Raw genomic sequence first — 14,244 nt, 5'->3', positions numbered from 1 at the left:
ATCAGGAGTGAGTGCAATGCTCCACAGTGAGAAAAAGCACCTCCTGATTTTCTTCATTTTGTCCTGGCCCACCTGTAGAGAGGAAAGGAGGCTCACCTGGAACACGGTGACGATGGCCCACAGCAGGGAGTCAAAATTCTTCCGGTCAGGAACTGTATCTCCTGTGTCTGTCCTGAGGCTGAATTTGCATCCAAAAATGTGCATTCCCAGGATGCTTTTGGGACAGAAAGAGGAGACTATGTCCAATTTAAATATCTCTGCCATCACAGTGAGCTTGTTAGAGCAATTCTCTTTTCCCCATGACAAGCTAATGTAGTACCACAGGGGTGAGGGCCAGAACAACATGGCCAGACCACTGGGACCTATCCCTGAAGGAGGAGCTGTGTACTGGAGCACTATAGCTCACCATAAACCTTGCTTCCTGTATGTACTGCCTCAGAGTTCACCCTCTAGCTATTCCCTCCAGCCCGTCCTTCAAATCTGCTCTCTCCATCGTTCTTGTTTATTCCTGTCTTTTTTCTTCATCCCCCCACCCCTGCAACCAGCATATCCACATGGTGCCCTGACAGACTTTCCTGGGTGCTTTCTGCTGCCCTTCTGTCATAGTCAGCATCCAGACTGAACTGTTCCTACAGCCAGTACTGGTTCCAGTGGGGCATCATGTTCACGATGCATGTTTGGTGGCAGTATTTCTCCACTCCCTTCAGGCCAAATCTTCAGCTGCTGAAAGCAATTTAGGGCAGCAGTGGCCTCAGCCTTTATGCACAAATAAAGGTCTCTCAGTGCTGCCTAAACCTAGAGCAATGGGCAAGATGAGTCACGCACTCACACACTGAAGTTGTCAATATGAGCCAGGCAGCGCCTCTCCAAATTACTGTGAGGCAACTGCCTCCTCACCTGAATATAAAGATGAAGAGCATGAGGAGCATGCAGAAGGTGGCTACGTTGTCCATAGTCTTCATCAGCACCACGAGCTGGCGCCGCAGCGCAGGCATGAAACGCACCAGCTTTAGCACTCGCAGGAGGCGGAAAGTCCTCAGCACGGAGAGGCCCCCGTCCGACTGGCCGATGATCTCCCAGATGCTATGGCCCAGAGGGAGGCACAGAAGGTGCAAGGAACAAAGAAAAAGAGAAGTGAATGAATGGGAGAGAGAGGAATAGCAGGTTATCACCACTGCATCGGCAGTGGTTTATATGAGGGTCAGAGAAAGAAATCTGCATGAACAAGGTATAATTGGGTGTGTATACTGAAGGCTTATACTTATGTGTAGAAGGTTGCATTTCTCCCTTCAGAACATAAACATGGCACTACGTGTTGCAGGAATGAGAAAATGATTGCAGCATTGAGTCCCAGCAAGGTAAGTTCCTCTACCAAACTCTAAACCACTATAGTTTTCCTCACTTATGAATTTTGCAAAATAATTCACAGCTAATGTTTTCTGTGGACTTCCAAAGCAGCTGTGATTGCCTCTGTTCTACAGAGGAGGGAACTGAGGGGCAGAAACACTATGTGGCTTGCCCAACATCACCCAGAGTGTTGGAAAAGGATATCTCAGTCTTTCAGTCCTTTTCCTTGTGCATCCGCTCAGCTCCCCTTCTTTTATAGCTGCCAAACCCTTTTGGGAAAAGCACATGAAAATGTCCAAGCTCTGTGGAGCTCTTTTCTATATGTATTTCAGATGACCCGCAAGGCCTTTGTCACCTGATGATGACGATGATACTGTCAAAGATGTTGTAGGGGTTGCGGAGGTAATCAAAGAGCCCAAAAGCAGTAAGTTTCAGGATCATCTCCAGGGCAAACATGCTCGTAAAGACGACATTGCTGATCTCCAAGATGTTGGTCAGTTCCTCTGGCTGGAAAGAAGGCAAATTCAGAGAGTCAGACCTGAAGCTATGGGAAAAAATTGCCACTATTCCCTGGGGACAGGCTCTGTAGGGAATTGTGAGGGACCATGGATGAGATTAGAGTGGAGCTGGATGGAGCTGTCTTTGCACTGTTATTCCATTCCACATTTACTACCTTCATCATAGATTATGTTCCTAGCGAAATCTGAACTGTACAGTTTTGCTAGAAATGGTCAGGAGCCCCACAGCCATTCAGACAGCCAAGGGTGACCAAGCGTCCCCGATGTCCTACTCTATACTCTTGTCATCTGGCTAGGGGCTGTTTCACTTTGGGCAAATAACTTGAGTATTTTTTGAAGCAAGGAGTGGAGAAAGATCTCTCCCTCCCCCAGCTGAGTCCCCAAACCACAAAAGCAGCTGATCTGTGGTCAGTCACTTTCTGCAAGGCTTTTCTTTGAAGTTTTCACAAATACCTCAGCACAATTTGTTGCTGAAATTTTGAAAATGTTTGAGTGACAAGAAAACAGTACCCCGTCTTCCTCTAAACCTCACTGCACTTCTCTGCCACCCTTTTCCTTCTATTTCTTCCCTTCCTTCCTCATTTCCCTGCTTCTCCCCCGCAAATCCTTGGTATGCATTAGTTTCCTGGTCTTGCTCTGGCAATCTTTTATCATACCTCTGTCCTCACAGTGGTCTCAATAATGACCCAAGGGGATATCCAACTGCATGAATAGCATGTCAGCAAGGAGGGGCATACTGCTAACATGTAGCAGAAAGGGACAGGAAGAGTACTACAGGGGGAAGAAAAGAGAGAAACGGACAACAAGAGAGCAAGAGGAGAAAGGCAGATGCACAGGGCAAAACCCTCCAGAGACCTCACAAGATGACTGTGATGCTAAAAGAATCACAAAGCAACCTGATCCTGCTCAGGCATTTTTCTCTCTTGAATCTTGAACACATCTTCCACTCACTGTGATACAGCCTCCTTCAGCAGAGACTGGTGCGTTTGTGCATGTGAGAGAAAGTGTTTTAATGACTTCATCAGTGGAACAAGTCCGAGCAAATTAAATTACTCCTTCCTTTGTTTTTCTGAATTAATGACTTTTTCTTCACTGTGTGCAGCCTTGGAAACTTCTCTGACAAGGATAGGAAATGGCCCAGACAGTTTGCTCAGGAATGATGAAAGATCCTCTCAGAGGGAGACGGAGGCTGCACTAATGTCCTTGATGAGGGATGCTGGATTCTTGCTGCCCTCTCTGTGAAATGAAGGTGTTCCCTCCCCTGAATTTGGGGTGGACTCCTCTGCATAAAGCACCTCTCCTCCCAGGGACCAGCACTGCACCAGGCCAAACGGCAAGGGCTGAGGACTTTAACGAGGTTGGATGCATGAGTGACAACACACATGCAAGTATGCCCATGCGTACACATACCCAGAGTCACACACAGCCCACAGAGGCTATCACAGCAATGACAAGGTATAAAAAGTTGCTGAAGTGAAAGAACTTCCTCCCTGTACAGAGGGTCACATGCTGGGGCCAGGCTGGAAAACCCATGGCCTTCAGATTGCCTGAGCCTGCTAGACAATTCATGTGGATTCATGTGGCTGCAGTATGCTGCTGGCCATCGCGTTCCCAAATGGCAGCCAGTGCGGGCCCGCCTTGGACGAAGGTGTACAGCCTTCCCAACCAGAGGGACAGGCACTGCAGCTCCAAGGGACTCCTGCCAGGCTCCTCTGGCCCAATTTTCCATATTTACCTTGAGGCAGGTACACCACACCTCAGACAAGGTTTAACCTACTATGCCATTGAACCCCAGCTCCAATTTCTTTCATCCAGCCTTCAGGACAACTCTGACCCAGGCTCCGTGGCAGCAGGTAGGAGCACTATCACTGTCTGGTGATCAATGCCAAATAGCAGGCCAAAGGTCCCCCCTCTTCTTTCACGTGGGTCTGAGCTAGAAAGGCTACTTTTTTAAGCATCACATAAAATGGGTGGGAGCAAGAAAACGGCAACAGCCTGTTGCTAGGGGCAAAAGAAGGCAGACACTTCTGGCACTGCAGAAACAGAAAGGTGAGTCCCTGCAGCTCAGAGCCAATATTTTTTTGCGGTGAACTCAGTACTAGTACCTACTAGGAAAAGAGGTCATGGACTCTCCTTGAGGACTGCAAAATTGCTGTCCTTCTGAAGGGCAGGAAAGGTCCCTTCGTGTTGGCTGTGCCTGTTACTTATTCAGTTGGTAGAAGGGGAAGTGAGGGACGAATGCAGTTCTGGTGTGACCCTTCTGCTGGGGACTTCTTTAACCCCTGTTCCTGGGCTCCCAGGGGCCTGGAGCTGGCTTTTCTCTTCTGAGGTGCACAAATGGACTGGAAACTGCTCCTTGCATCTGTGACTTCCTGTGTGCTTTGCTAATTTCTTGTGCTTCCTGCTGCAGATTTTTTATCAAAATAGTCAGTTTCTTAAAAATCAAACTAAAAAGGGGAGAAGGCTCAATTTCCATCTGTAAATTACATTTGAATAACAAAATGATCCTGAAAATGGTGAGGGGGGAGAGGAGAGAAGATAAGAGTGAAGAGAGGGAAAGAACGAGCTAGTGCACACAGAGAGGGAGAGATGAAGATCACTTCACAGAGAGCCAGGCAGTAATGCACTGGCTGGGAACATGAGGCCCATATGCTAAACAGAGATGCCAATTTCAGCCTGGATCAAATGATTGTGCCAGAGAGAATGAGGTATGTAAAAAAGCAACAGGCTATGATGGTAGATTATCCTCTCTGCTGTCCATGCGTTCACTCTTGTGCTGTCGTAGGGAGCAACTGATGTTTGAAAAGCCATGCTTGCATCTCACTTACGGAAAAGGTCACCTGTTCCCCCGTCTCTCCTTCCCTTCCCAACATCTGTTTCTCTAGTCAAGCCTGCACCTGTTAATCTTTTTCTAATGGGCCATCAGTCAGACCCAGCAAAGCATCCTTTCTAGAGAGAGGGTCAGGAAGGACTGGGCAGGGAAAGAAAAAAGAGACAGACAGATAAAGGCAGGGAAAGAAAAATTAAAGTCAATGTGGAAAAAAATAGTAAAATGAGCTCAGTGACACCCGAAAGAAGTAGAGGAGGAGAGATTTAAAGGAAATGGTGCAGAAGAGAAGAACAGGGTGGGGAAGGAAGAGCAAAAGGAATGAAGTTAAAGAAAAGAAAAAGAAAGAAGAGCCAGCTGGAGAGGCCCAAGGCAACACACTCACAGACTAAAGGCAGATCCTGCATTGCAGCCATTTCTGGAGATACAGATAATTAGGCACAGTGAAAAGAACCACTAGCTGAGAGCTGGGGTCTGCTGTTGGCAGGGTAGGGGCATGAAGGGCTGTGTCCTGTGTGGGGATGCCCTCATGTCCCATGTTGCCAGCATGGCTGTGGGTGACAGCAGACTGGGCTGGCACATAGCCCACGGGGGGACTGTCTCTCTGGCTAGGGAAGTGTAAATTTGATGGTGGAGAAAGCTAAAAGGGAATGAGTGGGTCTCTCCTTTTATTCGCACAGACACACAAAAGCCCCAACACAGCGTATGTGTTACTGTCCAGCTGCGAGAGCTGTCCAGGCTCCCATAGATAGTGGCTAGACACAGGCTGTCAAAACGGTTAGCAGTGGTTTCTCCTCCCGGGCTACCTGGGTTTGTCTTGAAACTGTAGAATTGAAATGTCCACAAGGAAAGGTCTGAACTCGAGGCTGTTTTGGTCCAATCAAAAGCGGGGAACACTAGAAGTCTCCCCCCAAAAAAAGTCTGTTTATATTGCCAAGCCAGGACAGCCTGTTTTACCCATCAGACTAGGAGAGAACTTGAACAAAACTGCTGGAGTTGAATATTGGGGTAAGGAGTGTGGTTTGAAAGGCAGAGGGATCTCAACAGGGAAAGCATGCCCTGAGCTAGTATTTTAACTGAACTGAGTCACCTACTCTGAATATGAACCCATGAAACTAGCTAATTCAGATCCCCATGGCACTAAGGCCTTCTTCCCTACCAGTGTTGATCAAATAAATAGTGAGTGAAATGTATGATCCAAGTCTACTTTAGGGCCTGCTGTTTTATATGGCACTCCTGCTCAGTGATCAGGAAGCTAGAACTGGGGCAAAAGAGGACAGCTGCTCAGACTTTTATCTCCTTTTCAGTTTCTTACTAGTTAACATTGGAGTTCTTAGATCAGATCAGACCCAAAACCTAATTAGCCCATTATCTGACAGGAACCAGCAACACATGCACTATAGGAAAGGTTAAGAATGGGTAGACCACCATGAAGCCCATACAGGAGGAGTTTTTCCTAACCAGGAGTAAATTGGCAACTGTCTAGAAACTGAAGAGTAATTGATGTGATCTCTGTAGACCAGTCCTACCGAACTGTACCTGCACATCACTGTCTTTGAGAACACAAGAAATATTCCATAAAGAGGTCTCTCCAGTCTCTCCATTTTTATATACCATTTCAAAGTCACTTGACAATAATCAGAAGAGTCACAGAAATCAGCCATGGAAAATACCAGCTAGCTCATGCTTCCTCCATTCACCACCCCACAATCAATACAGGATTTTGTGATGTTTTGGTTACACACTAGTTTTACAAGACTTAAGCAATGTTATTTAATCCACCACCCTGGAGAGACTGTTCCATCATTTACTCAATGTCAGTGTGATGAGCTGGCTTGGACATTTGCTGAATGTTTCTGACAAGCAGCAGATAGTAAAAAGAGAAGCAGTGACTGTAAAATATGAATTGGTGGATCCACTAAATGCTGGAATAAAGGGAAACCACACAGGCTAAAAGGATATGAAGATACTGTGGGGCTGGTTCTAGTGGGATCCAGTAGACTCTCTAGTTAGGAAGCAAGTGATCTTCTCCTGATCTGCACAAGACAAATGTCATAAAGTATTGCTTTACTACAAGAAGGGATAGTGGAGAAGGGAAACCGAGCTACTGAGCAGTTGTCCCATTGCCTGTTAGTAGCAAAGAAGCTTGAGCCTAACAGGACATTCAGGAAATACATGAGAAAAGCAGCATGGGGCATCATCTGGGCCCAGTGATTTGCTCTCATGCTGAATAAGGTAGAAAAGTGAGAAGCACCAGATCCTCTGTGAACATTAAGAAAAACTGAAGATCCTTATGGACAGCCACAAGCATTAAATATCCTGATTTCCTACATGGGATTTTAAAAATAAGATACTTCTAAGTAGAAGGAGATCCAAAGGACTGGGAGAACTACTTCAAGCAGGACATAGCTTGAAATGATGGTTTTTGGCTTGTGCAATGTCACAGCAGTATTTGAAGGCCTAATAGGGAGGGCATTACATGGTATAATGCACACTGACAGGTTTGAATAAACTTGATATATTTATAAGCGATAACTTTTGATAAGCTTAAGGATTAAAGATGACTCACAGCACTGCAGTTTGTCCCCAAATGAGTTGATTTCTCTCACAAGAGATGTATAAGGAGAAGGGAAGCAGTCTTGGCCATACAAACAGGAGAGGGTAAGGGACCTGATAGACGAGCAAAGCAAAGACAAATTCCAAGGTGATTTGGATGCAAGAGAAGTGGTTTGGGTTGCTGAGGTTAAGTTTCCTGGTAGAAAAAACATCACGAATATTAAATCTTAGCTGTATGAACAGATATTTGTTAATTTATATTTTCCTTTTTGCTAGTGCTGGGTTCTTTACCCAAAGCTGAGGACTGTTATTGTGGGTTGGGTATAATCCAGAACTGCCAAGGCTCTGGATTTGAAGGTGAGACTTGCACTTTGGCTTCAGCTTCAAGCTTCCCATCCTTCTGAGCCTGAACCTGGTGCCTAGCTCCTGCAGTTTCTCCCATGACACAACCTGATGGCTGGCAGGTGCTTTGGTCTGTGGGCCAGCTCATCTGGGTATAGTCTGTGAGCAAATGGTGCAGTACGGAGCTGAAGGACATGCTGTGAGCAGCTCCCAGAACCGGCACGCTCTCTAACCGCAGTACCTTGGCACATCCTCATGCCCAGCCAGATACGTCCTTCAGTGAGTGACTGGGGAGATCTCATGCATCAGAGGATAAAAGCTTGAGGGGTCTCTATAATTGTCCACTCTCAGCTTGGAGAGATTCATCTCCTTCAGATGATGAAGTAGCTGAAGCAACAGTAGCTACCTCAGTCGTAGGATGGTGTCACCATCCAAATCATAGATCTATGTGGCCGGCAGGTTTTGCTGGCTATTGTTTTGTGAAAGTTTGTGTTTCTGGGAGGAAAAACAACAGGAAAAGAAGAGAAAGGAAGGGAGAAGGAGGCAAGGAAGCATCAGACTTAAATGTAATAATATTATGGCTTGAGAAAAAACAAAAGAGAGCAAAAGGAAGTGTACATGCCTATGTACTTTTGAGTAAACTGCTGACTGTAAAGGACTTGGAATTCATAGTATGGTCTGAATTTCTTTTTGTTTAAATCTCCCTGTGCCACAGAAACAGGACTGAGTATACACATTGTAAATAAACAGGCTACACCACATTTTTCAGGTATGATCAATTCAATCAACATTTCTTTCTAGTGGAAACAGCCCACAGGGCCAGGGCTTTTGCTAGTTGTCTATGGATAAAAAGTGATAGCATAACTTTAAGGATGTTTCATTAATAACCTGCTACTAGAAACCCTGAGGCTGCAAGCAGATCCGACTCTGCTGAGGGCTGTACAAACACAGCACAGGTAGTCCAGAACAGCTTAAATTTGCACTTACAATAGTCAGAACATGAGAGTGAATTCTCTACCTCCAGCTCAAATATTCTTTTGCTAACCTCCTAATTCACACTGTCTCCAATAAACCAAAATGAACAATGCCTCTCCCTGCTTGGTGCTCACATCTTTAAAATACTGGTGGGCAGTTTTCATGTTGTCCTGGGCTTCAGCCCTTAGTCATCTCTCTGTTACGTGATAAATACATAACTCTTTTTCATCTATTTTCATGAGTCAACCCCTCTAGCCTCTTCTTCATTCTCCTCTCCTCGGAGCTCCTGCCAGTATTTTTCTGGTACTGCAGTATACGGAGCAATTTTGCATTCTGTGATCAAATTAAGGTTTCCCATCCTTGTATCAGAAACTGGCTGGGCTTTGAAAAATGGTCTAGTGCTTGGTGTGTGTGGGGGATCCAGACATCTGGGGCTTCAAATATTGGCTCTGCCTCTGTGTTGCCTCGAACAGGGAACTTAAGCAGCTCTGGGTCTCAAGATATCTCCATCGTGTTATAGCACAAGACAAGTGTGAATGTCTGCTTAAACCAGACTCATTCACTGCCTCTATTTGATACCCAAGACTGTGTTCAGGCCTAGACTTAGCTTCAGCTCCAAAGCTCCCTGATGCAGTCAGCATCTCAGTAGCAGACCAGTCTCATTTCTGTGATCTGGGCAGAGCAGGATACATGGGGTGAATCAAGGTCACATTCAGATTGGCAGCACAGATCTGAAGCGTGGATGTACAACATGGACACTTTTACCCCAAAGTGAAACAGAGCTGCCAGCCAGCAATGTGGATGCAAGGTCAGGGGCTCAGCATGCTTAACAGCCTCTCAGGCTTGCTCTTCACATTGCAGAGTAGACATAGCCTCCATGGACCAGCTGTAAAATGAAGGCACAAAATCCTTCTCCATCTCACAAGTCTGTCATCAGGATAAAATGCACTGCTGACTCAGAGTTGCTGGGGACTTTGGAAAAGAAGTTAAACCTGTGCCCAGACCTGCTGTCTATGTCTTGACCTATCTATCACTGGCTGCCAGGGCACAGGAAAGGCTCAAGCCATCTGAGCCCCCTGAAATGACTGAATATGAGAGGTGGTGCTTTTCTTAGCCTTCTTGTACAGATAGACTGTGCTCAGGCATCTCTTAATTAAGTTGGAAAGGCTAGCAAGCTGATGGACTTGAATTGAGATGCTGGTGAAGTGTCTGTGGCATCCCCAGAGGGAACATTAAATTAACCAGATAGACTAAGGATTCAGTAAGCTAATGAAGAGAGAAATGGGAGAGAGAGAGATGTGGAAGATGGAAGAGATGAGGGTGAAGGAAGACAGAAGCGGATGGAGAGAGGAGACAGAAAGAAAAATACAGGAATAAAAGTGAGAAGGGAGGAGGAAAAGAGAGGGATTAAAAGAAGGTTAGAAGAAAATACATGGAGACAGTGGAAGTGATTAAGTGCAGGGATAAGGAAGATAAGACTCTGCAAGATCCTGACACTATCTCAAAAGCCATGCTGGGACCATCTGTGCCATGACCCAGGGTCCAAATTGTTCAATCTCTGCCTCCACTGAGTTGCATCAGCTGCTTACGGAGGCCACAACAACCCAGAGCATGATTCACCAGTCACCACTGCCCACCCTGCTCCCCACAATGCATTACCTGCTCATGGTGCTCGATGCCCATGCTGATAGTGTTCACTAGGATTGCGATCATGATCCCACGGTTGAAGTACTTGCTGTCCACAATCCCTCGAAGCTTGACCCTCACTTCCCGCCACATGTCACTACAGAGTTTCAGCCGTCCACCTTCTTCCACCTCTTCCTCCTCCTTCTCCAGGTCCGAGGCACCCTGGTCCCCCCTGCTACCATCTCCCTCCTCTTCACTGGCTCCTCCATCCTCCTGGTCTGAGTCAGTGCTGTCCAGGACAGACAGCCTTTGGGATGCTTCATGCTCTTCCCTATGGCATCGGGAGCAGTTGGTGGGATCGGAGGTTGCTGTCAAGGCAATGGGCTGGACTAGGCCCTGAGGAGTGCAGTCAAGAGAGTTGTGTTGCTGGCAAAGCCCTGGGAAGAAAAATGATCCTGCTTAAAGGACAAGGCTTTGTTTCCCCCCAAAAATGTATCCAAACTGGGCACCTGTTTGGCTTTGGGGTAACTGGGCTTTTTAGCTGTGAGAATGATTAAACACTGGCATATCATCTCAAAGGCGGTGATAAAGTCATTTGGTTGGTTTACTGACTGTGTCATCAAAAGGTATGGTATTGTTCAGGTGCCCATAATTAGGCTCAGTGGGGGTTCATGTCAATCAGAGAAAGAACTATTTTGTCCGATGCAGGAATCACAGCTTGAGAGTCAGTGGCTTGTGTTAAGCAAGGACTGAGAGAAAAATGATCATGAGGGCTGCTTTTGGCCTAAACAGCTACAAGTGCTTTCTGAGAATCCAGATGCTGAGCTGAACTCTCTAAATTAGGGAAACTACCCTAGCAAAGTATCTCAAGAAGATAGAAAAGCAAGTGCACGACTGGTACCTTTTAATAGTCTGTACACTCTGAATCAGATCTGCTGACTTCACTGAGAAAACTAAGTTTGTGTTCCTCAGTCCTTCAGTTGGGTCTGGCAGATCAACTGGACACTGGGGGAATGAATCAGCTCATTCTGTAACACAGTGCATGAGGGCTGGAGAAACTTTCCTCCCAGCAAGTAAAGAGACTGAAAGACTGAGTATGCAAGACCAGCTGAAGGAAAATCCATATTTTCACTTTTTAACTGGGAGTATTTCTTATGAAAGTCATCAAGAGGCAGTTAATGCTAACTCTATAAAACCATTTTTACAGTCACTTTTCAGGCCAGGAATCCAATTTAAATGGTATTTCGTGCCTAATTTTACAGAAGATGTGCTCCCATCAAGAGCAGTTGTCTCCATTGCTCTTGCACATCAAAACTGACTTCTTCAGTATCCCTCTTCTTCCTTGCTTAGGAGACACCCTATTGCACTTCTACTCACCTGCCTCCATCCTGAGATCCCATAGCACTTCAGTTTGGGAGGGGAGCTCAGGGGGACCTGCTGCATCACCCAGTCCCTTCCCTAATACCACTCCATCATATCCCACTAACATTTCTTTGTCCCAAACTGCTATCATCTCCCTGCTATTCCAGACCTGGAGCCCTTTCCAAGCCTCAGTCAGTGCATTTAATGTTGTTCCACTATTGTTTTGGGGTTTCAGACCTGAGTTTCCCATGTTCCCTGCCAGAGCATTCTTGATGGTCTCCCCCACCTTGCTGGTCTGGTGCACTGCCTATGACCTTGTGCTCACCGGCCAATATTAATTCTAACTCTGTGCTTCCTAGGCACATGCTCTCTGGCAAGCTAGTGTACAGGGATGCTCCCAGTTACTCTCACATTTCCACTCTTGGCATTTCCAGCTTTTCATGTGCAATGCTTACTGTAGTGTCTCTGGCTTTTCCTGTTCATGCCCAGCTTGGCATCACTTGGCTCCACATGGCCCCGGTGCCAGCTCTGTAGGCTGTTGTACAGCCCAAGGGTGCGGCGTTTGGCCTTGCGCACAATGTGGCAGACATATTGAAAGATCTCCTCATAGCAGTCTCCTGGTTCCATGTAGCTGGCCACTGTGCTGGAGGACAGGTACCGGGCCCGCTGCTCCTGCATCAGCTGGTGCTCCCGTTGCTTGGTCTCCGAGAACTGCGTGGCGATGACCACCAGGCATAGGTTAATCATGAAGAAGGAACCCACCTGGTAGCAAAGGAGAAGGAGGGACAGGGGATGTCAGTGGGAGAAAGAACATGCAGGAGGGGGATGAAAGAAGAGAGAGGAGGAGAAAGTAAACAGGAGGAAGACAGAGGAATGGGAACTAGAGCAGAGCTGTGATTCCAGAGAAAGCCAGGGTTGGCTGACCTTGTTTTTGAGACCTCACCGATGTCATTTTCATGAAGGAGTTTAGAGCTCTGAACTGAAATTCAGGAAAAAGGAGCCTTATTTTTGGCTCCATTGACTGACTTTGGAACTTTTAGCAAGTCACTTAGAAGTGATGTGCAAAAGATTTGATGAAAACCGGACTTCTTTCCCTCTCCTCTATGATAAAAAAGGTGAGAGACAAAGGACTGGTTTGGTTGCTTTTTCCTCTGTTTTCTTTTTTAATACTGGAAAAACCACACACTGTCGTTTCTGGTCTTATTTGACTTCCGGAGGACACATCAGTGTTCTCAGAATATTTTATTTATTTCTGCCTTTTATATCTTAATTTACTGTACGGGGAGATGACACTTTGCAGAAATAAATGAGCCCTTGAAACCAAAGAGGAATTTACAAAAATTAATGACTTTGAAATGGGCACTAAATAGTCTGTCAAAAAAAGCCCTTCCTTGTTCAACTTTCATTCTTCTGATTCTTCTAACACTAGACATATTGCACTAGTTCTTATGTCACATGTCCTCCAGCCTAGACAGGCTTTCCATTTCAAATATACAAACAAACATAGCCCTATCCCACAATTTCTTAGAAACAAAACAAAAAGCCGTAGGTCTTTGTTATTCACCCTACAGAAGCTGAAAAGCCTATGAGGCTTATTTTATACCTTGGGACATTTCCTTTAATCTTCCTTTGCCTCAGTTTTCTCATCTGTGAAAGAGAGATAATATTCCTTGGTGCTGAGAGATCCAGGGGTAAAAATCACCATCTCAGTGGTAAGTATTATTAAATTATAGATGAATCTCCACTAGGAGATCTATCCATTACACTCAGGATAAAACCTGGGATTCAATAGAATGACAATTTCACACATACAAGGGCTGGAAACCATGTTCAAAATCATTTTCAAAAGCTATGATGCCATGATTGGTGCTTACTCCCTGTAGAGCTGTAAGCAGTGACATGGCAATAATAAAATGCAGTCTGATCTTTGAACAAGGACCTAATGTCTGTGCTGCTTTGAAACAGGCTCTGTGGGGCAGTTGCTGGGAGGAGAGGAAGCACTAGCACTGGATTTCTGTGTCCCTTGGACTAGGGAGGATCACTGCTAAGAAGGCTGCTACGATACTACAGGGAAATACTTGGACCATGTTCCCCCTGTACAACCCCTCACAGGACCACTGACTCAACTCCCCATCTCTTCTTTCCAAGCAAACAGCTCTGTACAGAACTGGACCTAGTCCTGCCCTTACCCTCATGCATGCGTCCTCTCCCAAGCTGTGAAAAACTTCGCCCTTCCAAAGAAGGGGAGAGCATAAGCCATGGGGATGACAGGCTTACAGCTCTTGGAGATGGAAAAGGTGGAGCATTTTTCAAGTGAGTATCCCAGTGTTTACCTACCCAAGCAGCCTTCATCACATTGCACAGGCCTTGTCACACTGCATGCCCCCCCCCCCCCCCCCAGCCCAACAAGCTTGCTCCCTTGGCTGTCCCTTTCTCCTGCACGCAGGTGCCCAGGAGCTCCATCAAGAGATACAATACAGTAGCTTTCAGTATTTCAAAGGGGAGATGGCCCTGCTAGCATCTGAATGAGCCTTTGAAAAATGAAGCCCTTCCCAATCAGATTCAGCGTAAGGATAATAAACCATTTTGAAATAAAGGTTTTGGTTTTTTCTTAATCCTCCTCTCATCAACCTTCAAAGCTGTTCTAATTCTGTTCCCCTTCATCACTGAGTCCTTCTCTTCCCTCTCCTC

At 46.1% G+C, this 14,244-nt stretch overlaps 1 protein-coding gene across 1 annotated transcript in view; it reads right to left on the bottom strand.

The window, feature by feature from the left end:
* CACNA1I (calcium voltage-gated channel subunit alpha1 I) overlaps positions 1–14,244 on the bottom strand; it is a 167,306-nt gene that overhangs the window by 33,411 nt on the left and 119,651 nt on the right. Inside the window, exons 8-12 of the mRNA XM_013947212.2 lie at positions 12,009–12,315; positions 10,225–10,628; positions 1,703–1,854; positions 898–1,083; positions 97–214 (exon numbers count right to left, since the gene is read on the bottom strand). Coding sequence (XP_013802666.1) covers positions 97–214; positions 898–1,083; positions 1,703–1,854; positions 10,225–10,628; positions 12,009–12,315 — 1,167 coding nt within the window. The remainder of the gene's footprint in view (positions 1–96; positions 215–897; positions 1,084–1,702; positions 1,855–10,224; positions 10,629–12,008; positions 12,316–14,244) is intronic.

The sequence above is a fragment of the Apteryx mantelli genome, chromosome 1, assembly GCF_036417845.1.
Source record: "Apteryx mantelli isolate bAptMan1 chromosome 1, bAptMan1.hap1, whole genome shotgun sequence".
Classification (NCBI taxonomy): domain Eukaryota; kingdom Metazoa; phylum Chordata; class Aves; order Apterygiformes; family Apterygidae; genus Apteryx; species Apteryx mantelli.
Note: the sequence above shows the minus strand (reverse complement) of the source record. Positions and strands in the feature narration are given on the sequence as shown.